Below are 27016 nucleotides of genomic sequence, written 5' to 3' on the forward strand. Positions count from 1 at the left end.
CTAGCCCCGCGTCGGGCTCTGGGCTGATGGCTCAGAGCCTGGAGCCTGCTTCCGATTCTGTGTCTCCCTCTCTCTCTGCCCCTCCCCTGTTCATGCTCTGTCTCTCTCTGTCCCAAAAATAAAAAACGTTGAAAAAAAAATTAAAATAAATAAAATAAAATAAAGTCCCAAACTCCCTGATTGTTTGCAAGTGAGGGGTTTTAAGGACAAAATTTGGGGAAGGGGTTTCCTAAAAGGTGGACACCATTGATTGAAGGCCCACTCTAGCAGGTGCTCTGGTGCCGCTTTGTCTGATTGCCTGGAGGTCTTCTCCATCCCAAGATACTTGAAACCTGAGAAATATCTTTATTCTTTTAATTAGGTACAGTCGGTGATCTATCTCTAGGGTAGTGCTGATTCATACCTATAAGCTAGTAGAGTCCGCATTCCTACAGGTTCTTTGGTCAGTCCAGTGGTGCCTGGGGCGATATGACCTCAAGCGTTCATTCTTTCATCTGCACTGACGAGATGGACACCAATTTCAAGATTAAAAGGGAAATTTCCAGAAAGAAATCACTAAACATGTGTTTTGCAGCCATGTTTCTAATGAGACCAGGACACTGTATTCAGCGTAGCAAAATCTTTGATGTTGTAAATGTTAACATATTGTGGATGAGCAAGGCAATTGCAGGAATGAACAACAGGCTCTCATGACAAGGAAAGACCATTCAGAACCAGGAATTTTAAGTTACCTGACAAGTTATTTATTGATTTATTTATTTTTGCCTAAAGGGAGCATTTTCTCTAGCTTTGAAGGGATACTTACATAATTTATTTAGTTCATTCCATCTGCTTTCTTCTGGTCTAAATGTGGTCTCCTGAGTAGGTGTCCCTAATAGAAGAACCCTCTTTGATGAGATGAACATTTTCTTTGTTTGAATTTAGATTTCTTTTTTTATTTTAAATTAAACATTAGTGCCATATGTAATTAGTCTGAGTAGAGTAAGCTAAGTTTTTGACACCCATTCACCTAAGTTTCATTTACAGTATTTTATATAATATATAGAAATTATAAATGGTATTTACATAATATATATAAATTCTATGTAAATTTATATATCAGGAAATGCAAGCTTCGTCTTCTCTTACAATTATTATTATCTCCCTGGAAATAATGATGTCTAACTCTTTGGTGTATATCTTTACATTTTTTTTCTTTCTCTTTCTCTTTCTATGAATACACACTCATTCTCATTCATTTATTCATTCAACAAATATTTATTGATGTCATATTATGAAGCAGGTATTGTTTTAGGAGATAACAGCAGCGAACAGTTCCTGCCTTTGGGGAATTTATACATTTTTTTGTTATAAAAATGTAATAATACAGTAGGTACTCTGGCAGTGCCAGATGTTCTTTTACTCAATAATACATCATAAGCATTTCTCCACATCAGCACTTGGAGCCTCACCCTATTCTTTTTTTTTTCTTTTTCCATTCATGTATCATGCAATAGTTTATACTCAGCATCTACACATTTTGTCAACCTAAAAAAAAAGCAGTTATTTTATCAACAAAATGGGTTTCTTCAGGAATGGTAGAGAATTATAATTCAGGACCTGCAAGCTACAGCAAAGCCATAGGCAAGTCCAACAGACTAAGGAGAAGAAGACTATTTTATGGAGAAGGAGGAAGTTGGGAGGGTTGTTTTTAACTAAGGTCCATTGGAGAAAAAACAAGAGTTCAAAGTGATGATGGTTTTTCATTGGCTGAGTTGCAGGGGTCCTCAATTTCTTAAAGCAGATGCAGTATACATCTTTTCCTGTTGGGACCTGTAACTGATCATTCTTACCTGTTAAGATTCTTTTGATGGGTCTTCCTGTAATTGATGTTGAATGGTATAGCTCCCGCTTCTAGCCTTCCAGCTCTACCTTAGTGGAAAATTAATATTTTCACAGTGTTCACTTTCCATTCAGGACTCAAGCAACTAAAATCTGGATTTCTACTAAAATATAGTTTAATAGGTTGTTAAAGAGAAAGAATTTCCTCTGCCCTTCAAGATCCTTCTATTCTAGACTTAAGAATCAAATTGACAGTAGACAGATTAACAGGAGAAAATCAAATTTAGTTTCATACTTACCAGGATCCACACGGACAAGAACTTCCAAAGAGAGTCAGGCAATGTGAGGTTTATTTGAGCTAAGAAGAGGGGTAAGCCTTTGGGGATACAAAGGGAAGGAAGTTTATTAGTAGGAAGGAGAAGGGAGATGTTTGGAAAACAAAGGTTGCCCTATTATGCCATCAAGTTTCTTAGGTAAAAAGGAACCTGTGTTAATAGCTCTCTTCCTGGTACATCCAGGGAGTTGTGGCGGAGGTGGAAGTCTGCCCTTGGCCCCTACAAGATCATACAGGCTTATTCCCAAGTTTCGTTGGTGCTTTTCAATTCTCACTTTTCTTGGCTTCTCTGCAGTATGTGATGCAGGCAACTCTAAAACTGCCCTTGACTACTCTAGTGGACACAGCAGCTGTTTCATCTCAAACTCTTTCCCTGTGCTGCTTGTCTTTCTTCGGAATAGTGCCATTTCCTGGGCTCTATCTTTGGCCCTCAGTCCCCATTTTGTCTTTATTTATTTCTTTTAGGTTTATTTATTTATTTTGAGAGAGAGAACACACATGGTTGTGAGTGGGGGAGGGATAGAGAGAGAGAGAGAGAGAGAGAGAGAGAAAGAGAGAGAGAGTCCCAAGCAGACTCCACACCATGCTGTCAACTCAGAACCTGACATTGGTCTTGAATCCACAAACCGTGAAATCATGACCTGATAGAAAACCAAGAGTAGAATGCTTAACTGACTGGGTCACCTTGGTGTCCTGTCCCATCTTGTATTTAAAAAAAAAGTTAATATTTGTTTATTTTTGAGAGAGAGAGAGAGCACCTGAGCATGGAAGGGGCAGAGAGAGAGAGTGAGGCATAGAATCTGAAGCAGGCTGCAGACTCTGAGCTGTCAGCACAGAGCCTGATGCGGGGCTCAAACTCATGAACCTTGAGATCATGACCTGATCCAAAGTCAGAGCTTAACTGACTGAACCACCCAGGTGCCCCAATCTCATCTTGTCTTTAAATGGTGTCATGTGTTCCCATGAATTACCACCACCTATATGTTAATGAGTCTCAAATCGTGGAATAATTTCATCCTATACACCTCCGACTGGATATTTTATAGGTGCTTCCAACTAAACACAGAACAGAACTCACCATCTTCCCATTCATTCCTGTTCTTAGATTTCTTAACTTCATGCAGGAAAACTCCTTTCACCCACTGCCCAGCCCAGACACTTGGGACTCACTCTTACCATCCCCTCTCCCACATTCTCCATAGCCTGTAGCCTTCTCAGATGTGCCTCCTTAGAATCTTCTTTGCATCCCATCTCCATTTCAGTTGTCAGCATTTATCTCTTACACTAGGGCAAACCTACCTAACTTTGTCATGTTTCACTCCAATCTACCCTTCACACTACAACCAGAGTGAGTTTTCTAATGCAGACTTTTATTATATATTACTCTTTTCAAAAGTATTTCTTTGGTTTTCTGTGAGCCTCACATTAAGTACAAAAATCTTTGTACGGCTATGTGCTGTAATACAGCTCTCTGTAACTTGCACCTACTTACCTCTGTAGTCTCATGTTCCACCAAGGTGTGTCTGAATCTCTGTTCTCATATTCTAAACTGTTGATCCACAGAGGGCCAAATTCTCTCCCTTTGTGCATTTGAACATTCTGCTCCTCTTACTGAAAAACTCTTTGCCTTCATGTCAGCTCTTAACCTAGATGGCTGTTCTTCCCTCAAGAATCACCTCAGATTCGATTCATGTTCCCTTGTGACTCTGTGTTTTGTCCATATTGTTCCAAGTGTTTCAAATATCTGCCTTTCCCTCACATTCACCTAGATACACCATCAATGCCCTCAGATCAAACATGACCACCTCTGAGAGCATTTCCTGAGCCTAATATGAGTACTCAGAGAATGCTCTGGTTGTCTTTGTTGTAGTATTTATCCCTATCACAATAGTCCTCTAATTGTTGTCTGTCTCAGACACTAGACTTGTTACCTAAAGATCTATCATAGCCTCTAACTCAGGAAACAAAGGGGAAGCCCTGGCAAGCTGCCACAGCCAACTGCTCCATCCTGAGGAATCCCAACAAATCAAAAGCAGAGCTCCTGGCTATGTTTGCCAACACTGTTGCCCAGCAAACTCAGATAAACTCGTCACAAGAGAAGCCAGTAAATTCAAGGGAGGAGTTTTAGAAAAGAGAAGGAGGTAAATTTATTTTGGGTGAAGGCAGCTAGCGGAGGTGGCAGGTTCAAGCCTTAACAACCAACATGGGGCACCTGGGTGGCTCAGTCAGTTAAGTGTCCGACATCAGCTCAGGTCACGATCTTGTGGTTCATGGGTTCGAGCCCCACATTGGGCTCTGTGCTGACAGCTGACAGCCTGGAGCCTGCTTCGGATTCTGTGTCTCCCTCTCTCTCTCTGCCCCTCCCCTGCTCTGTCTCTCAAAAATGAATAAAAAAAACCATTAAATTTTTTTTTTACAAAAATAACCAACCTCTACACTGAACAACCAGCCTCTCCACTGGCAATATGGACACCTGAAGTTTTATGAGGAGAGGATGGGGGTGGGGGCACGTGCAAAAGAGCAGGCAGAGATTGATCATGGATGGGACTGGATATGTGTTTAGTCCATGAACCTGGGTGGGGAAGGGGATGTGTGGTCTTCTAGGCATTCCATTGCTATCAGAGCTTTCCTGGCCTGGCATTTGGAATTTTCCATTCATTGCAAACCACCTACATCAATGCCTCAAGAAAGTGTGATAAGAAATAAGCACAATGGGTTTTAGTTAGAGCATGAGTTAAGCAGTCTTGCCTATTTCTGCTTTTAACTGTTGGGGTCTATAGTTGAGCAAGAAGGCTCACTGAGTTCTTTGAGGGCAGGAATCATTGCTCTCAATCATTGAATGTTGAATAAGTAATTCATTCTAAACTATGTCTAGTTGTTCATCTCATGAATGAATATCCAATGAAATTCATTCATTCATGAGATGAAAAACTTATTATGATACCTCTCTCCCACGTACAACCTTTGTCAGAAGACATAATTAACTAAAAGATGAAATTAAGTCCTATAAATAGAACAACAGTCTTGGAGGTAAAAGAGTCTTTTGGAAGGAAGTGGTAAAGGAATACCTTGCAGAATATGGAAAATTAGTTATATTTTTCTAACTTATAAATATCTAAGTGACATTTGATTCATAAACTATAGTCTCTTATACTTGGTTCCTTCCCTTCAAAATATCAATTTTTCCTACACTATCGGCTAACTTCATATTCTGTAACAATCCTATACTTTAGAGTCTGTGTGGAACTGTGATGATTCATATTTTACCCTTATGAGTGTTTTACATTTATAAGGGTACATTAACTACGTAATTGGATTAAAACAATAATATTACATTAGACTTCCCTAGACAAAAGAGAATTCAAAACCACTGCCACTACCAGAACCCAGTGACATAAATGAATATTTAAAAAGATTACAGAAGTCTTTACACGTTCTAACACCAAGCTGAAAAGCCCACTTAGCTTTTGTCTTTTAAGCTGGCAGGAAAGTGAGAATGATGGCTATTGATTTCAACAGATTTGACATCAACTCTAGGTTTACTATTGTTCATATGGAATTTTCTTCACATGGTAGCCAGATGGTAATAAAAAAAAATAGACTGAATTTCAAAATTAGTTTTTCTTAGTCATGATCATTGCATTCAGAAAATGCTATGTGAAAAACCTATTTTTTAAGCTAACTTTATATTAATCAAAGAAAGATGTTATATATATATGATGCATTGTGGAAACTTCTTTATCAAATACTTGTATGTAACATTATAAACTTGTTTTCGTGAATCTGCTCTGAGATTGCATGGGGTTCTTTGAGGAAACATTGACCTATCATCCTTGGTCCATAAATTCTTAAAGTTAGAAGGAACCTTAAAGGTAACTAGTACTCCTTTTCCAATTCAGATATATCTTTTACACAATCCCTGACAGATGATCATCTAGTCTATTTTGTTTTTCATTTCTTTTTTTGTCCTAGTTGGGTTTTTTGTTTGTTTGTTGTTGTTATTTTTGCCATCTGCCTTTTTGTAATGTTATTCATTAGTCCTAATTGTATACTTTGGAACAAAACAGAGATCAACTGGTCCATCCGCCATCTACCAAAATAGCAGCCACATATCTGAAAGTCCTTGTTTTTTTTTTTTTTTTCCTTTTCCTTTCCCTCCCTTCACTGATTTAGTCTTATCAGTTCTAAATTCATTGGATTTATCCACTTACTTCCATTTTTATTGCCACTAGGTGGTAGTCCAAGCCACCATCATCTTTGACCTAGACTATTGTAACAGCGTCCTAATTAATCCCTGTTTCAGTTCTCATCTTTCACCAATCTACCTTCTGTACCAGTGGTCTCCAAATTGGAATATGTACACCCAAGGGCAACACGGGGTGATTCATTAGGATACAAGAACAAATACCAGAAAGTCTATTTATTTTGATCTACTTCTTTTTTTTAAATTTCAATTGTGTATGCTTTATAATGTTCATAAGTTGGTATAGCAGTGGATGTGTGTGATTTATAAATTTAAAAATGTACATATATTTGGGGAGAACATGCTTAAATATTGAATACTCTATTCCAGATGTGTTCTGATTAACAGAGTAGGAATATTACTTCTTAGAATTTGCACACTGCCCTTATATAATGTAAGATCTTATTAGCATTTTAGCTCTTTACATATTTGCTTTTTTATCAAATTCATAGTCTGATATATACAACTTCCCAGATGTATAATGATCATGTAAATGATTGTTTTTTAACATGTAGTGCTTTCCACTTATCCCAATTAGATTTCCTTACAGTTTTTTTTTTTAATTTTGAAACACTCTCATAGAAAAAGTCAAGTACTGCACATGTACAACAAAAAATAACATTTTCTCCTGAACCATTTCTTTGACTTACATTATATTGGCACTTTTCTAATATTTTCAGCCATTTTTTTTTTAGAATATCCCTCAGTTTGGGTTTGCCTGTTGTTTACTCGGGACTAGATTCACCTTATGCATCTTAGGCTGGCACACCACAGAAACAATGCTGTTCTTCTCTCATTGCATCCTGTCTGCAGGCACAAGATGTTGATTTGTCCCAATTACTGAGATGTTAACTTTAATCGCTTGATTTATATGGTGTTTATCAGGTGCTTTCACTGTACAGTTACTCTTTGATTACGTGGTTTGTAATTATTATGTAGACTATGTCATCCTATTCCATAGCAACCTTTTATTATTTACTTATTTCTTTTTATTAGTATGGACTCAGGGTTTCCTATTTGATTCATTGGTATAATTCTTTACTATCACTATTTATTTTGATGCTCACATTATCCCAGATTTGGCCAGCAAGAGCCCCTTCATTCAGGATTCTGCATCTTTTTGACATATTCCCCTCACTCTTTGAGCCCTTCCTTAACTTTTGATCTGTATATCGTCGTCTTTGTTTCAACATTTCAGGTCATTTAGATTACTTTGAATCTTGATTATGCCACTTATAATATTGACTATTCCACCTAGATAATAAGCATTTCTTCTGTTTCTTATTCAAGTCATAGCAATAATGGATGATAATGGATATGGATATATCATGGATTATAATAATCAATGGATAATAATGACCAATGCATTGAAGCCAAGGAAAGAGCCTTGTTGTACTGCTCGAGACTACTTTCCAGATCAGCAGTCTTCGACCAATTAATCAGTTACATTAATTAATATACTATTTTGTAGTGTATTTTGAAGAATTATCTGATTGATAATCAAGCTAGTTGCTGCTGCCAACTTAAAGTCACTATTTTGCCAAAGATTCTTCCCTAGATTCCAACCGTCTCCTTCCTGAAAGAAAATAATTTGTTACTATTCAGTGGTGTTCTCCATGACTGAAAGCACTGTCTCAAGCCCCACCTGACCCCAAGGTTCAAGGAGCTCATGCCTTGAACTCACCCCCATCGCTGGTACAATCTTTACCTAGAGCTCACTTAGGGGTGTCAAAGCTTTGGGGATGGGAAGGTAGTGGACAAAACAAAACAAAAGCTTAGTCCCTGGCACACATTTTACACTCAACATATTGCTTAACTGAACTAATAAATACTGAAGATTAATGCAAATGAATTAACCCAAACTTTAAATGGGTCTAGCTGTTCAGTAATCTGTTTGTGTACCATGGAAAAGTCTCTAAAGCCAAAAAATCTGGATTCCAGAGTAGAACCTCAAGATTTACAGCTGTAAAGCCTGGCAAACCACTCAATTATACTAAATTACTCTGAGTTTCAGTGTTTTTGTCTTCCTTGTTATTAGATGAAAGTAATAAATGGATTACCCCTGCCTAGTCCACAGAGTTGTAGAAGCCAGAGAAATAATATAAATGAAAATTTTCTGTATGCCTTGATTGGTGTGAATGTGTAATATTATTATTATTCTGGTGAATATACCATGTTACCATGCAGTTATTTTTTTTTCATTATTTTATAATAAAAGAATCATGAGCAGATTTTTGAAATGCCCATCATTTTCCTAAGCTGTTTACCTAATACTGATCTTTTTTTAAAAAAAGAAAATTAAGCTAACTTAGCAAGACTTTTCTTTTTGGCTCCACCTAATTTGTTTTTGTTTTGTTTTGTTTTGTTTTGTTTTGTTTTGTTTTGTTTTGTTTTAACATGCTCACGAGGCATCCCCTTAAAAAATTATTCTCAATTTTTTTCTGGGATCACGATAAGCCTCACTATTTGGTTTACAAAAATCCTCCCCATCTTTCATTAGAAAGTTAGAACCGATTTGCTTCTCAAGACTGATGCCATCTTTCCTCTGCTCCTTGATTTTTCAAGAAGTACTGATATTAACTCTGTATGAGAATAGAAAGAGCATCAGCTTAAGCTCTGTCATTCAGGAATTCATTTCACAGCTTGGAGGAGCAGGTTGGAGGAATTGGGCTCATCTCTACATCTCTATTCTCTTGTCTCTAAAATTTACATAAGGGGCACCTGGGTGGCTCAGTCTGTCAAGCATCTGGCTCTTCATTTCAGCTCCGGTTGTGGTCTCATAGGTCCTGGGATCAAGCCCCATGCCGAGCTCTGTGCTGACAGTGCGGAGCCTACTTGGGATTCTCTCTCTCTCTCTCTCTCTCTCTCTCTCTCTCTCTCTCTCTCTCTTTCTCGCTCTTTCTCTCTCTCTGTCCCTGTCTCTCTACCCCTCCTGTTCTCTCTCTCTCTCTCTCAAAATAAATAAACTTTTAAAAAATGTTTAAAGTTAACATAAAAGCATCCTACTTCTTACTGTTGCAATGAGGACTAAATGCAATAATACATGTGAAAGAAAGCCTATACATTATAAAACTTTACACAAATGTGTAACATAGTAACTCAGAACTCTGATGTAATAATAGCAAAACCAATCATTTGCTGACATATTCTCCTTACCAGACTCTATGCTGTCTTCAATGCCACAGCAACACAATATGTATTATTATCTCTATTTTACAGAGGAGGTAACTGAGGATCAGAGTGGTTAAGTACTGCCCAAAGCTACACAGCTAATAAGCAGTGGAGCAAACTCAAACCCAACAGTGTCTGACCCCCAAACTGTACCCCTAACCCATGCCCCAGATTCTACCTGAAACTCCAACAATTTGGCCTCAGTCTCAAGTTCATTTAATAAGAGTCTGTCCTGAAAATATCTCTTCTGTTATGAGCCACTGCCTAATCTTTTTGTTGTTGGTTCTGGATTTTCCCATATGAAAACTGTTCTAGGCTGTGGGGAAGACAGAAACCACACAGTTAATAATTCTGACCTCTCTCACTTATCTGCTAACACTATACCCTCTCCTGAAAGAAGCACACCTCTTCTTTCCTACTATTTTTTGTGTAAACATTTTCTGTACTTCCTGCTTTTCAAAAGGCTCAATTACTTTTGCTTTAGTACTAGCTGAGAGAATGCCCAGTTTGATTAGAAAGATTGAATTGGTTAGCCATTCAATGAATTGAATAGATGCTCTGGCCAAGTACATTTTCTGCATAGAATTATTTAGTTAATAATTCATCAAAATGCTTACCCATACAGATTTTTCAGTTTTTAAATTTACTCAATGCTTAAGATGATAGGTGTTACCAATTCGTCATGTCCTTGTCACAAAATCAATAGTTTCACAAGTGAATGTTTTGGATCTTGAACTAGATCATCAAAAATTATCAAGGAGGGGCACCTGGGTTTCTTAGTCCATTAAGCGTCTTACTCTTGGTTTTGGCTCATGATCCATCTCACAGTTTGTTTCATGAGTTCAAGCCCAACCCAGAACTGGGTTCTGAGCTGACAGTGCAGAGCTTGCTTGGGATTCTCATTCTCTCCCTCTCTGAAAGGCCCTCCCCTGCTTGCACGCACTCACACACGCACTCTCTCTCTCAAAATATACAAACTTAAAATAACCAGAACAATATACATAAAATAGTATTTAAAAAAGTTACCAAGGATAGTAACAATACTGTCTGACTTTGGTGCTAAATAATGCTTTTGAAATGCTTATTTCTTTGAGAATTGATTACATTTTAAATTCTTACAATTGTGATAATTGTGAAACTTTGACAGCTAAATGATCAGCAGAGCAGACAGGGCCCATGTGAATGTTGCCTTGCCTTAGTGACCAAATATCCCTATAGACCCTACAAAACCAAAAGCATGTGACTACAATTGATTCTTCAAAAGAACTCGCAGTTACATTAACCTTTCATTTGTAGATTTAAATAAATTGAAGTACTCACCCAAGGTATGTATGACATGTTGGCCTTTCTGGTTAAATCCATTGTAAAAACTTTTACTTTTGATCTCAATATTACTCTTTGTAACTTGATTCCAAGAATATTTTCACATTTACTTTAAAACCTTCTACAACCTTCATTTTCTCAGAATTTCTATATTTTCTATTTTAAAAGTCCTTTTGAACTTATATAATAACTATGGAATCAATCACTTTTAAATGTCATTAACTGATAGGCACATCTTGACCCAAGTGAAAATTCATACACTATGTGATAATAACCATTCTCTGAAAAAAAAAATCCTTGGCAAAATATCTTTGGGAAAAAGAACAATGCCAGAAACTAACGTTCATTTAATTTTAATGTATAGAAAGGGTTACCTTGTTTTCCTAGACTACATTGTAAGTGAATGTAACTTTTTTAAAAAGGGAGACACTGTGGAAAATACATGAAAGAACTCATTTCCTGTTGTTTGGGCGAAAATGTAATCCTTCCTTAGCATTAGCTAAAATACTTAACCTAGGATGGTTTTTCAGCAATAATGTATTGTGAGCCAGAAAAAATTCTTTCTCTTTACAGAGATCTAGCAGACTGGGGACTAATTATAAAATATTTTTGTGACAATCAAACAGGAGACTTTTGTATAACTTTTGCATGTATTTTTAGTACTTCAGAATTAGCTTGAATTAGAGATCTCAGGAAATGATTTGGGAGCTAATGTGAGTTCTCTAGACTAATAATAATAATAATACTCTATGTACATTCATATCCTTTCCCTTATCACATTAGTTTTCAACATTACATAATTAGTTAAGAGATTAAAGTTTATTCAGATTAATACTGTTAGAAGAATTTTAAAGACACTTTGAGGTAAGTGGTGAAATCTCAGTTTCAAAAGTACCGATTTAGAGTCAAATGTATTTCAAATGTTATATATGAAACTAACTAGGGTAAGACTTGAATCAGCAGTAGAAATACTGAATTGGTCATATTTTAGTTGGGGTGAAGTTTCTCTTCACAAGAGCATTGTTTAGTTTAAGAATCTTTATAATATCTCTTTTATCCTGCACTGACAAAATTTTTTACTCTTATCAAGGTATCAGATACACACCGGACTTCAACATTCTATCATAAGACCTACCCAACCCAACTGCTTACCTCTGGACAATGCAACCCTACCTCAGAAGCTGAAGGAGGTTGGATATTCGACACATATGGTTGGAAAATGGCACTTGGGTTTTTACAGAAAAGAATGTATGCCCACCAAGAGAGGATTTGATACCTTTTTTGGTTCCCTCTTGGGAAGCGGTGATTACTATACACACTACAAATGTGACAGTCCTGGGATGTGTGGCTATGACTTATATGAAAATGACAATGCTGCCTGGGACTATGACAATGGCCTATACTCCACACAGATGTACACTCAAAGAGTTCAGCAAATCTTAGCTTCCCATGATCCCAGAAAGCCTATATTTTTATATATTGCCTACCAAGCTGTTCACTCACCACTGCAAGCTCCTGGCAGGTATTTTGAACATTACAGATCCATTATCAACATAAATAGGCGGAGGTACGCTGCCATGCTTTCCTGCTTAGATGAAGCAATCAACAATGTGACCCTGGCTCTGAAGACATACGGTTTCTATAACAACAGCATTATCATCTACTCTTCAGATAATGGCGGCCAACCCACAGCAGGAGGAAGTAACTGGCCTCTCAGAGGTAGCAAAGGAACATACTGGGAAGGGGGCATTCGAGCTGTTGGCTTTGTGCATAGTCCACTTCTGAAAAACAAGGGAACAGTGTGTAAGGAGCTTGTGCACATCACTGACTGGTACCCCACTCTTATTTCACTGGCTGAAGGACAGATTGATGAGGACACTCAACTGGATGGCTATGATGTCTGGGAAACCATAAGCGAAGGCCTTCGTTCACCCCGGGTGGATATTTTGCACAACATCGACCCCATTTATACCAAGGCAAAAAATGGCTCCTGGGCAGCAGGCTATGGGATCTGGAACACTGCAATCCAGTCAGCCATCAGGGTGCAGCACTGGAAACTGCTTACAGGAAACCCTGGCTACAGTGACTGGGTCCCCCCTCAGTCTTTCAGCAACCTGGGGCCAAACCGGTGGCACAATGAACGAATTACGTTGTCGACTGGCAAAAGCATATGGCTTTTCAACATCACGGCTGACCCATATGAGAGGGTGGACCTATCTACTAGGTATCCTGGAATCGTGAAACAGCTCCTACGGAGGCTCTCACAGTTCAATAGAACCGCAGTGCCTGTCAGGTACCCTCCCAAAGACCCTAGGAGTAATCCTCGGCTCAACGGAGGAGTCTGGGGACCATGGTATAAAGAGGAAAACAAGAAAAAGAAGCCGAGCAAAAATAAGGCTGAGAAAAAGCAGAAGAAAAGTAAGAAAAAGAAGAAACAGCCAAAAGCAGGTTCATTTCCAAATTGCCATTCAGGCATTTGCCATTATCTTAGATAAGTACAAATTTTTTTCCTGTCTGGTTAAACTTAAGTCGGTCTTAGTCTTTTAGCTGTTTTCTAGAGAGACCAGCAAATTTGGCTCAATAATTTTACTGCCAGAAGTAGCAGCCCTGTTTTCATGTTGTGCCACTCCAGAGACTGCTGCCACCTGGTCGTCATGTGGAAGACGGTTCTGTTTTGTGCCAAAGGTGCTACCCTTGCAAGCCACACTTAGAGGAGAATGGAGATGCTGATTTCTTTTGCTCCTTTACAAAAATGGTCCTTAATCAGTGCAACTGTTGTGCTTTCGTCAACTGACCAGACACTATGCTTTAAAACTGCGATCAACGGACATGCTAATTTGATGGAAGTTACAGGGTAGCATGATTAAAAACTACCTTTGATAAAGTACAGTCAAAGGTTGCATCACCTGAAAGGCCTTGAAAGATACGTTTTCTTCGTGAATTATTGTATCTCTGTCTTATGATACTTGGTTTTTGAAGTTAATTCCATTTCACGTATCATTTCCTTTCCTGTGAAAATAAGCTGTTACTCCCATGTAAAACAGCTTGCACCTCATTCTGTCATGCATGAGGGAATGGCATATAAGAATGTTTGAGCACACTGCCAAAACGTGAATGTAACTATTTTCTAAACACTTTAATAGAATGATGTTTCAACGTAAAGTATGTAATTTATTTTTACAGAAAATATTAATTATTTTGTTTTCACAAAAAAGTTATACAAATAACTTTTAATTATTTTATTTTTATTTTCTAAATACTGTTAGAAGAATTTTATTTCATATCTTCAATATTACCAAGCACTGTAGTACTATAAATTACTGTAATACTGGGTGAATTCGTAAAAGATAAAAAGAAAATTATTCAGCAGGAATGATAATCCTCATTGTTCAGCCATTATTTGAATGTAAAAAGATGAATATATTCCTTACAAATTACTTGGAATTCAGTGTTGTACAGGGTTGAAAGACAACTTTATTGTCTCTATCATAATAAACACCTTATTTATGTGTCTTTATTATTAAAATGACTTATTTTATGGCACTAGAAACTTTATTGTGGCTTTTCTGATCTAATTTCTAGATGAAATTATATTCTTCATCTTAACAACAAACATCTTTACAAATAGGCAATTGCAGGTATGATTTGCTAACTACCATAGTAAATAATATGGATTTTTTCAAATAGGAGATGTTTCCACTTGGCTATTTCATAGACAAAAATGTCCTTTTGTTAATAAATAACATTTATAATGATCCTACTCTTATATAAAGTGGACACACTGGGGAGACAGAGAGAAATGAAGATATGGATCCTACCTGGAATAATTAAAAATCAGGTTTGGAACTCACATGTGTGAATACCATGAGGAGGATTAAAGGAGCATGATCTTGGGACACCTGGGTGGCTCAGTTGGTGGTTAAGCCTTCGACTCGCCTCAGGTCGTGATCTCACAGCTTGTGAGTTCTAGCCTGTACCGAGCCCTGTACTGAGCCCCATCCTGGGCTCTGTGCTGAGCATGCAGAGCCTGCTGAGATTCACTGTCTCTCCCTCTCTCTCTGCCCCTCCTCTGCTCCTGCTCTCCGTCTCTCTCTCTCTCAAAAATAAGTAAATAAACTTAAAGAAAAAAAAAAAAGGAGAGCATGGTTTGTAATAAAATTTATCATGGGTCATCAATGGGCCTAGATTGATGTGGCTCCTCTGTCTGCCCTAGAGTTTTCTTTAAAGTGACTTCCCCTAATACAAGGGCCTCTAAGCCTCATAGTCAACACTTCAAAAATCACAGAAAGAAGTTACAACTGTGATAACAAAATGTATGCGGTGGTATGGCAGCATATCATTAAATACATTTGTATCAGAATTCAAGGGACTGCCTTTCACAATTTATGGAAATCAATAAAAGAACATTTAGACTGTTACTGAAATTACTAACCAAAATGATAAAAAATAATTTTAGTATTTTACTTCTAGAGTATATGTTTTATGTAGGATAAAGAACTATTTCCTGAGCTTGTGTTTTATAGACTATATATTAAATGAGTCTTAGAAATCAAAGGCATATTGTCAGTGTTTTCCTTTCTTAGTGGTACATCAAATAATGATGTGATTTACAACAGTTGACGTCTTATAACTCAAGAAATAGTGTTATCATTAGAAAATACTTTTGAGGGTAAGTTCAGGAAATGCTGAGTTAAACAAAGTTAAAAAGGTCTCTTTAATGCTGCCTTTCTTAAGAGTTCTTAAAATCCTGATTTGCCTCATTAATCTCTAACAGATGGAAGTTTTTATTCATGATTTTCTAATTTATTTCACCATAAAACTCTTGTCAATAGCACATTGCACAGCACAAGGCAAAGTGTGGAACAGACTTTGAAAATTATGAGTGTAAACATAGAATCTTCTAGAAAAAGGAGGCAATTAAGATTATGAAAATTAACTCACATGAAGCCACTAAGGATTACATAATATGATGTGATTTTAAGTTCTCTATTAATGACCATAACTTTCTCAATGAAAATAAATTAGCCCACAGTCTTCTATCTAGAAATGGCTTCACAAATGTTGCTATTGTTCGCTGCACCTGGTGCTTAGGTAGACTGATTTAAGAGAAGTCTGTCTTGCCCTTAAGGAGCTAAAGTCTAATAGTCATCTATAAATAATGAACAAAAATCTTTCCAAAATGCTGTCAGCAAATCACTAGGTATTTCAAGATGCCCAGGAAGGAAAATACTGTACACTTGACTTCCATGTCCTAATCATTCAAACTCTGTTAATACTGGGTATTTAGTCTCAGGTGTCAATCTCCTAAACTGCGATTCTCAGGTTGAATTTCTAGGGCCACCTGTGGCTCTTCCAAGTGTAAATTGCAACTCTTTAAAGCCTCTGATCCTGGGGCCCCTGGGTGGCTCAGTCTGTGAAGCATCCAACTTAGGGTCTGGTCATGATTTCATGGTTTGTGAGTTTGAGCCCCTCCTCAGGCTCTGTGCTGACAGCTCAGAGCCTGGAGCCTGCTTCAGATTCTGTGTCTCCCCGTCTCTCTGCCCCTTCCCCATTCATGCTCTGTCTCTCTCTCAAAATAAATAAACATTAAAAACAAATTAAAAAAAACCTCTGATCCTTTCATTAGGAGAACAAAAGAAAGTCCTGTTTCCCACTAGCTTTGTCAGAAAATACTTTGTGGCTATGGCTATGTGCCTTGGATGAGAAAGGATATAAACATTTTATTGGAATAAAAAAGCAACAAAGCAACAAATAACAAAGCAACAAAACCTTGTGGTACCTTTCCAGTGAAAACTTCCACCCCACATCTGTCCAGTCTACTAAAGGAGATGTTTCATGTATATTTACACACTCTTACTTCACTTTTCAAAAAATTGAGCGACTGTTACAATTTCTTGAAAATCTTTTTGAAGATCTTCAGAAATAGAGAAAACGGCATGCCATTGACCACTGAATAAGTATACAGTTAATGTATTTTGGCATTTGATATTCCAAGGTACATGAGTTTGGCATCAGGATTAGCTTCTTAAGCATTTAATTCATAAGGTGCTTGAGCAAATTGTGAATTTGTCAGTAGCTATCAGAATATGTGTTGTTGGCAGAAGTAAGTTGGCTTTGCAAAAGAAGCAAACAAAATTCTTATGTCATAAGCTAATAACTTCATTGTTCCCTCTTAGGGAAAATCACTTATCCAAATGTGTACGTTCATGCAACAAATATTTATCATATCCTACTACCTGTCAGGTAAAATTCTATCTGTCAGGTAAAAATTCTTACCTTTGTGCAGGTTATGCTCTTGCCAAGTTAGGCAGACAATTAATAATGAACAAAACTTATACACAAATTATATACAAAATCCCCTCCCTCCACCCCCCACCCCTCCTTAGCCTCAGTTTTGCTTTCCATGGTTTCATTTACTCACGGTCCACTGCAGCCCGGAAGCAGATGATACTTCTTCTTCCGTATCATCAGGTCAATGGTTTGCCATCCCAATGCTCAGGTCATTCACCTCACTTCATTTCATCACTTTGGGATTTTTTCATCTCATGTCATCACAAGAAGGCTGAGTAAAATACAGTAAGATATTTGAAAGAGACCCTTATTCACACAACTTTTATTACAGTATACTGTTATAATTGTTCTATTTTGTGATTACAGATTGCTGTTAATCTCTGTGTTTCATTTATAAATTAAGTTTTATCATAGGTATGTATGTATAGCAAAAAATGTAGAATATAGGGTTAGACATTATCTGTGGTTTCAGGCATCCACCTGGGGTCTTGGGATTGCTGTATTATATAAAGTAATGTGAAGGAAAAAAAGTAGATCAAGATAAGGGGAGGGTTCACTCAATGCTGAGTTTATCCACCCATTCTTTCAAGATTTGCCAAGTGCCACATGTAATGATACCTGCGAGGGTATGATGACAAGCATCATCAGACAGAGTCCCTGCCTTCAGGTCATGTACATCTCCTAGGAGACACAGCCATAAATCAACGAACCAAACATCCTCATCTCCCCCACCCTTCTTCCGAATCTCTTTCTGTAGCACTTATCACTCTTTAACATATTTCATATTTTACTTACATATTTTCTTTATTCTCTGTTTCTTCCCACTAGAGTATAAGCTTCTTAAGAAAAGTGGTTTATGTCTGCTCTATTTACATCTGTACCACCAGTATATAAAACAATGTCCACCTCATAGTCAGCATTCAATATATATCTTTTGAATGAATAAATAAAATAATCACATATATCCATATGTTCAGCTACATTTGCTTAGGTTTCCGTTTTGCATTTCTTTATAGAGAGCTTTCACTGCTGAAAATAGAACTAATCCTCCCTAATACCTTTTCTCATAATAATAGTAGTGATGTGAAATACAGACATTTCCAGCACTATAAAAAAAGTAACTCTAATAACGTACAGTTATAAAAACAGAGTATTACAGCAAAAACCAAGCAAAAGTCACACAAAATTGAGAGCAAATTTTATCTACATAATCTTTATTACCTAACAGGGCAGAACACTATTATTCTAACACACTTTGAATATTATAGATACATTAGTTGAAATGAGACTTTTCAGAAAGGAGAGGTGGGAGCTTAAATCGTGAATAATTTTTTGTAGCAAATCATGAAAGAAAAAATATATATAGCAAACAAGCCTGTGTCTTCATAGAATTATGAAGCCACATAGACTATAGCTCATATCCTTGGGTATTCCATTACAAAGCTCTCCAATTTGGCAAAGCAGGATTTTTTTTTTTTTTTTGAGAAAGGGTGCAAGTGAGCGAGGGGCAGAGAGAGAGAAAAATGGGACTCACCTGAAGCGGGGCTCATGTTCACCTAAAGCAGGGCTCATGTTCACCACATGGAGGACTAGTGCTAACTGGATGAGGGGCTCAAGTTTACCGGATGCGGCACTCGAACTCATGAACCGTGTGATCGTGACCTAAGCTGAATTCAGCTGCTTAACTGACTGCACCACCAGGCTCCCAGGAATTCTTTTTTAAAGATGTATTTTTCTTAAGCTAGATTGTAGCATCCCTATGAAGTCTATTGATTTATTGGCTAGATATGGCATTATTAAACACAGGATGCCAAAATGTCCTTGGGAGTTAGGCAGACAAATATTACCTAACCTTCCATTTCATGTCTCTGACTTGAGATTTCCTTTCTCTCAAGTTTGCTGCAATCCTATAATGTTCTTGGTCAATTGGCTTATGCAATGTTGTGTAAAATTAATCCCCCAAACTGAAAAAGAACGAGAAAATAACATAGGCTTAATAGAAATGTCTACATATTCACTCTTTGCAGGAATTCTTTAGCTGATAATTTTAAGTGGGGAGCATCTTCTTAATCAAATAAAAGTAAAATCCGTCTTTCAGAATAAAAATCCACAACCAATTTTCAATATGACATACTAATCTCTCGAGAAACAATACTTTAAAGAATTAATGTTCTTCAGCCTTGAGAGTTGTGAATGACTGGCAGATACTTTCGACTGAACTTCTGAATCCTAAACAACTATGAGAATTTTTTTTTATATAATTAAGGTTAACAAAAACAAAACCTTAATTTTATATAGCATGTGAAACTGTAATTTCTCATGTCTTCATCACCAGACCTTCCAGAGGATCCTTTTCAGCAAGAATGGTAACATAATTCATCAGTCATGGAGACTCATTCTAATACATGTCCCACTAACATTTCTTTATTTGTAGCTTTTCATGATTTGAGTATCAATCCACTCTAGCCCCTGGGAGGTAGGAAATTACAAGCATATAACATCCACGTTAATTTCTACTCTGCAGTCAGACTTAATTCAGCAACAAAATTTCGGGTTTCAGAGTATGTTACCCCAAAATTTGCTGCATTGGCATACTGATTATTTTGAGTGAGTTAAAGTCACATTAAAAGCAGCAGATGCAAGAAGGGCCCTCCGGCCTTCCATTTTCTTCTAGAAAGCAGGAGATAAAACTCCCATGTGAAAAGTGCCCTCCCTGTACCAGAAGGAAGGAAAACATTTTCGTCACCAGAGAAGGGGAGTGGAGGCTGGGAGAATTCTGTACAAACTTGTTAAACTGATACTCATCTTTCTAGTCACTTTTCCACAATTAACTGCCCTAGCCCAAACCCCTGTGTTTTGTCACGTTCTCACGATTTCTTACCCTTTGTCCAACCTAGCACATAGCATTCAGCTCCAGCTACTGCTTTGGGTCTTCATTTTCCCGTGAAGGTGCCCAAGTACATGTACAAATAAAATATACAGTCTTTTATTAAATTTGTTTTTCTTTTCTTCAGGTTTTGCTCAAAGCCCTAAGAGTTAACTTAGCATTTCAAAAACTGCAGTGACAGCCGCCAAGATAAGCTATTATTTCCCAGCTGGAAGAAGTGGCTGCAGTGACAGTTAGACTAGGTAAGTGGATAAGTGGAGAGGTTTTGCCCTTATTTCTTTCTTTGGCTCAATGCCTGCGCACTTCTGAGCATGTGGGCTGTGGTTGGGCTGTTTCTTTCTGTCCTCTTACGTACAACCATGGCTCCCCATTTTACATTTTTAGCACCTTTATTATCCATCCCTGACTCCCACTTCCTGCCACAGAACTAGGCACATAGACACCTGTGTCCAACAGATGATTAACATCTTAATTCTTCCCCTCCTAAAAGTCCCCAGCTTAAAGAGATGAGTGTGTAGCTACCCCCATCCCCCGGAGACAGGAAGTCCTGAGCCTACCCCTAAACCTTTAGGCAGCAGAGATCATAGCAGAAGGGGAGGGAGGGATGTGGAGGAAGCAAAGTGTTTGCATAGGAATAAGTGAGATGCATCTCCCTTCAGATCTGAGCACCTTAGCAGCCGCTGTGCCCCAAACCTTGCTTCAGTTTTGGTAACTAATTAATGCTTTCTCCTCCCACTGAGGGAGAGAGCAATAAACAAAATAATTTCTACTGTTTTTGGCCTACCCAAGGACTAACTTTGGGAATATTCCTCTTCTTTCTCATCTAACCTGGAGGAGAAAGCAGCAGAAACGTCTAACACTGTCAACCCACCCACAGACCAATTTTAAGGATTCCTGGGCCCTTTCTTCTCTTGCCTGTAAGAGAGAAAAAAAAGCCCACGGCACTATTTGGGCTGCTAGTTCCAATCTTACCTCCCAGTCCTCAGCCAACAAGGTCTTCCAATCCTTTCAACCTGTCAGCTACAGTTTCTTTTGATATCTCTCAAATCCCATGAGTCAGCCTATGAGGGTCTCCTGTGTCTCTTCCAGAAAACTATGTTTCAAACGGGATCTCATCCTTGTCAGCAAAATTGATACATTGTTACTGCCTGTATTTGTTCATCACTGTCCTGAAAGAAACCATGAATTTGCTGGAGCAGAGATCAGAGTCATTGTTATTATTTACCACAATGGCACCACCAATTTCTCAGAGGTGACCTAGTAATAGCCACATGGTTGGGACCCCATGTCCAGGAGTTGTATCTCAGGAAACCTGAGATTAAGAATGGGGGTTTTATGTAGAAATAGGATTATCTCCCCTTCCCTCCTCCCCTCTGGAGAAAAGAGAGAAACCCTTGCTGCACAGTCTTTACAGTCCTTTGGAATGTAAATGTAAATTCTCTCCAAAAGGGAGAGGGAAGTCAGCACCACAGAAGGCGAAGCATTTGGCTCTGGAAGAGGTAAGTTTAATACCCTTTGAATGAGAACAGATGGTTCAAGGTCTATCTAATTCCCTTTAACTTCCAAGGCTTGTCCTTTAACCCAGGTGCCAGTAAAGTTTTCTCAGAAAGCTCTAACCGTGCAGAACCATGAAAATATCCACTTCTTGACAAGGGTCAGTGGTTTCCTGTGTCTGAATGTTGGAGCAGGATTGACCACAACTAGGTAGAAGGGAATCTTCTGGGGTGAGGGAAGGATTTTAAACTGAATTGTGGGGTCTTGGGTCAAAATGGGGAGCAGGTCTGCTGTTGCAGCATCAAGCCGGTAGCTGGAGGGTATATGAAAATGGTGTTACAGTGCTGCAGGGTTTAATAAACTGGGGTTGTGTTACCATATGTGAGCATGATGATGTGAAAGAGGCCATAAGGCTTCCTGAGAACCTGTATCACAACAGGTGTTTCGCATTAAGAGAACAGTGGACCCGAATGCAAGGCAGCAAGCAGATTTTACCTATAGAGCAGTGGACAGGGGCACCTGGGTGGCTCAGTCAGTTGAGCATCCGACTTTGGCTCAGGTCCTGATCTCATGGTTCCTGGATTCAGGCCCCATGTCAGGCTCTGTGCTGACAGCTCAGAGCCTGGAACCTGCTTCGGATTCTGTTTCTCTCTCTGCCCCTCCCCCCCCCCCCCACTCGTGCTCTGTCTCTCTCTGTCTCTCTAAAATGAATAAACATTAAAAGTAATAATAATAAGGGGAGCCTGGGTGGCTCAGTCATTTAAGTGTCTGACTTCAGCTCAGGTCATGATCTGGCGGTTCATGGGTTCAGGCTCTGTGCTGACAGCTCAGAGCCTGGAGCCTGCTTTGGATTCTGTGTCTCCCTCTCTCCCTGCCTGTCCCCCACTCACTCTCTCTCTCTCTCTCAAAAATGAAAGAACATTAAAATTTTTTTAAAGTAATAATAATAAAGGAAAGAACAGTGGACGAAATATGAACAGGGTAAATTCTATCTTGAACCCTATCTGAAAGAAGTCACTTGGCAAAGAAAAGAGAGGGAGGAATGGGCAAAGGAATAATCATGGAGCTGAAATCTGTGGTTGCAGCTCTCCTCAAATATTTTTAAGAAGTTGGGTAGACCTGAAATGTACAATTTAGAAATATTTGAGCTGCAAATGTACTACTTTAAATAAGTGTCTCTTGTAATTTTTAAAAATTAAACTGAAAAATTGTAATAAAGAAGTTGAATTGTGGGGATAATTTCACAACTCATAATGTACTAAAACTCAGTGGGGCCCCTGGGTGCCTCAGTCAGTTAAGTGTCCGACTTCAGTTCAGGTCATGATCTCACGGTTTGTGGGTTCGAGCCCCGCATCAGGCTCTGTGCTGACAGCTCAGAGCCTGGAGCCTGCTTCGGATTCTGTGTCTCCCTTTCTCTCTCTCTCTGTGCCTCTCCTGCTCACTCTCCTTCCCTCTGTCTCTCTCAAATAAATAAACATTAAAAAAAATTTTTTTAAATCACTGAACTGTATACTTGAGATGGGGAAACTAAAGGGACCCCATGAAAGACTTTTTTTGCCGCGTCTCTTCCTCCTAGGACCTGCATCCCCGCCTTACACATGCTTTAATGTGTCTCCTTATAAAGGCCACGGAGTTCGTGATTTCTTTGGAGTCTTCCAGCACAATAGATAGCATCTCAGGAGTGCCTGGACCAGGCCATTTTTCCAAGACCGCTCACTACAGACACCTTGACACGAAGACCCCTGGTGTGATAGGAAAAAATAGGATACAATAGGCAGAGTGGGAGAGGACAGGTCTGGAGGTCCCTGGGTGGGGAAAAAGACATATTTTGCAACAATGCTGGGAGTGTCTGACCGCAGCAAACCCCCTCAGGGTAAGTTTCCTCTTAAGAATGTAACCTACCCCACCTCCCCCCCCCCTCAGTTTTCCCTCAGGAATTTGACAAAAGACCTAAGTATGGCCATAGACCACCCCTCATATGATGGAAATGAGCCAATCAGGAATGGACAACCCAGAACCTAGAGTTATCCAGTCAATACAGATAGAACCTGAGAAGGAACAAGGGGGAAGGAAGAGGGGGTGTATGTGGCTGCCAGAACTTTATAAAACAAGGACCTTGGCTGTTGTTGGTGGGCGTTCACTTTTGAATGTCCTCTCTCTGTAAAGAGACCTTTCCTACTATTCCTCCTTTCTAATTTATACTCTAATAAACTTTTGCCTGCTGCTCTTTTTATTTTATGGCCATGTCTTCAATCTTCAAAGTGGCAAGACCAGGAATCCTGGGTATTGAGATAAAAATCCTGCAACACTGGCTCCAGGGCATAAGTGACACGGAGAACACCTTGTTTTGACCAGTTCCCGGGAGGACACGTACACCAGACTGCCATCCTCGTTAAAAACCCCAGACAACAAGCAAAGACAGAGTCTGTCCTTTCCAAGTGTCCCGGATGCTCTATCTGCTCTCCCTGTATCTTCAATAAACTCTGCTTTCACTTCCTCTCAGCTCCACTTTGGATTTCTATCCTGTGAGAAGCCAAGGACCCCCTTGGCTGGTCCTGTGGGACCCCCTCTGGGTCCTCGGAGCTGGCCTGCCTACATCACACTTACCGTGGACAAATTGTGGGTATGTGAATTATTCCTCAATAAAGCTATTAAATGCAAGACATACATCAGGAGGATTATTTATAACAAATATAACTTAACAAAAGATCATTATCCAGAATAGATAATGAGCTCAATAAGAAAAAATAAAACTCCCTCACAAAAGATGACACACTCAAATAGCCAATAAAGATTTAAAACTGTGCTCAAAATCATTAGGCATTAGGGAAATACAAAATCATAATTCTATACCATTACACACCCACAAAAAAAGGCTAAAATGAAAAAGACAAAACCAAATGTTGGTGAATATCTAGAACAATGAGGTGAGAGTGTTCATGGGAGTATACATTTATGCAACTGTGTTAGAAAAAGCTTTGATCATATCAATGAAAGTTGAACACATATATATCCTTATGACCCAGAAATCTCACTCCTGGGTATATACCCAAGAGAAATGTTTATATATGGTCATCAAAAGTCATACAAAGGGATATAACATTATTCATAGTAGGTCAACACTAAACACCCTAAATATCCATCAACAATAGAATGAATAAATTATGGTATACCCACAAAAAGAGAACACTTCCCTTCTTCTACTCTTACCAATGCTTCTGACACCAGATATGTGGGATTTTCCACACCAAGCAATTGGCGAACACCAACTGGGTATCCTCCAATTTAACTTAGGTCTGACACAAACTGCCTGGAGTTAGCACAGATTCCACAGGCTGAGGGCTCTCTCCCACAGGACTGCCCTTCCCTCACTTCTGGCTCTAATCAGATCCAGGCCTCCTGTACTACTGATTGGTGGCAAACAACGGGGGATCCCCATGACTCCCTCTTAGAGTTTTGATACTTTACTGGAATAGCTTACAGAACTCGGGAAAACAATTTTCTTACTAGATTACTGGTTTACTATAAAAGAAAGCAATTCAAAAACAGCCACACAGAAAAGATACTCGGAGGGCAAAATGTGGGGAAGGGCATGAAGCTTGCATGCTTTCTCTGGGTAAACCATACCTCCAGCACCTTCACGTGTTCAGCATCCCAGAAGCTCTCTGAGTCCCGTAGGTTAGGTATTTTCTATTTGTTTTTTTTGTTTTTTAATGTAGGCTTTATTACATAAACATGATGGATTAAATCATTGGCCATTAGTGATTAAGTAAACTTCCAACCCATCACCTCTCCCTAGAGGTAGGGAGGTGGGGCTGAAAGTTCCACTAATAATATGGTTGGGTCCCCCAACCCCCAACCAGTCCTAATCCTTAGGCACTTTCCAAAAATCACCTCACTAACATAAATTCAGGTGTGGTTGAGAGGGACCTATTATGAACCACAAGCAATGCTCCTTTCACCTTATGGCTCTGGAGCTATTTCAGAAGCCAGGGACAAGAACTAGATATTACAACACAAGATGTTCTTATGGCTTTTATCACTTTGGAAAAAATAAGGGTTTGAGGAGCTCCGTTCATAAGCTTGAAGGAAGACCAAGATATATTTTTCTGATTAAATCAATGTCGCATCCATATTATGAAATGATATTTCATCGAGGGGGGGCGTGTTGGTTGATTACTGGAAGGGGCATAAGTAGAGTTTCTGGGGTTCCATTAATATTTTTTAACTTGATGCTGCTTATGGGAGTATGTTCACTTTCTACAAATTTATTAAGCTACTCTTTTATGGTTTGTGTACTTTTATGTATTTCTTATACTTCTCACCAAACCCACCACTACCAAAGTCCACTATATATGTAGAGTCTACTACACATATCTGCTCTCTCTCTTTCTTTCTCTCTAATAGGCATATATAATAGGCTTGTCTACTGTACTCACCCTACCTATGACACAGCAATTCTACTCCCAGATATTTACTCAAATCCAGGGATGAAACTTGTCTTGCACACTGTGGTATACATTTAACACTGAATGCAGAACAACAACAACAAAAAAGGTCTAATATACTCACTGAATATTTTGATCACTTTTTTTTTTACCGTGTTAACCAGCATGCAGAGATTAAGTGGGACCTAAATAAAGATCACACCTGTTACATTATAGATGACTGCCACCAGGTGTCGTGCTAACAGGTTTCTTTCAACTGATTGAAGCGATAACTAATTTTATTATTTTTAATTATTCAAATCCAAATCCTTTAAAATTAAGTCATAAAACTAGGGCAATGTGAAGAATCACATTGAGTGACAAGTGCAATTATATCCATATATGTACTTTATTCTCAACTGATTCATGTTTAATAATCACAGATCAAATTCAATTCTAATCAAAATTACTAATAAATAGAAATTTGAAATAAAGAGCCATGCATATGGCTCTCTGATTAAATGATACTCTACTGAGAAGATATTAATTCCCCTTGAATCCCCCTCTATTGTTCTCATGTTTTCAGTGACTGTTGCATTTCCCAGCCCTGCTCCACTCCACCCCACCCCCACTTCCTCTGCCTGTTTGTCTATCCCCCACTCCTCTTTGGCTCTTTTCTCTTTCTCACATTTACCTTTCCTTCTCCACCTTTCAGGAAATATAACCTGTTTAAAACTGAAGAAACTTGGGGCAGCTGGGTGGCTCAATCGTTTGAACGTCCTCCTTCAACTCAGGTCCTGATCCCAGTGTCGTGACTTCTAGCCCACATCAGGGTTCTCTGTCAGCACAGAGCTCCCTTCAGATCCTCTGTCCCCTTCTCTTTCTGTTCCTCTAGCACTTGCACACTCTCTCTCTCTCTCTCTCTCTCTCTCTCTCTCAAAAAAGGAATAAACAATAACAACAAAAAAACTAAAGAAACTTACTTGTTGGGATTCAACATCAACTCCTGTTAGTTCTGTGCACCT

General features: G+C 38.6%; 1 protein-coding gene and 1 pseudogene across 1 annotated transcript in view; both read left to right on the forward strand.

Moving 5' to 3' along the window:
• Positions 1-15446, forward strand: part of ARSJ (arylsulfatase family member J) — an 83827-nt gene extending 68381 nt beyond the window's left edge. The window contains exon 2 of the mRNA XM_043569720.1: positions 11983-15446. Within this exon, the coding sequence (XP_043425655.1) occupies positions 11983-13387 (1405 nt within the window). The 3' untranslated portion in view covers positions 13388-15446. The remainder of the gene's footprint in view (positions 1-11982) is intronic.
• A 6007-nt stretch (positions 15447-21453) lies between these two features.
• LOC122476867 lies at positions 21454-22721 on the forward strand (annotated as a pseudogene).
• The last annotated feature ends 4295 nt before the right edge of the window (positions 22722-27016 follow it).

The sequence above is a fragment of the Prionailurus bengalensis genome, chromosome B1 (genome assembly GCF_016509475.1).
Source record: "Prionailurus bengalensis isolate Pbe53 chromosome B1, Fcat_Pben_1.1_paternal_pri, whole genome shotgun sequence".
NCBI classification, from domain to species: Eukaryota; Metazoa; Chordata; class Mammalia; order Carnivora; family Felidae; genus Prionailurus; species Prionailurus bengalensis.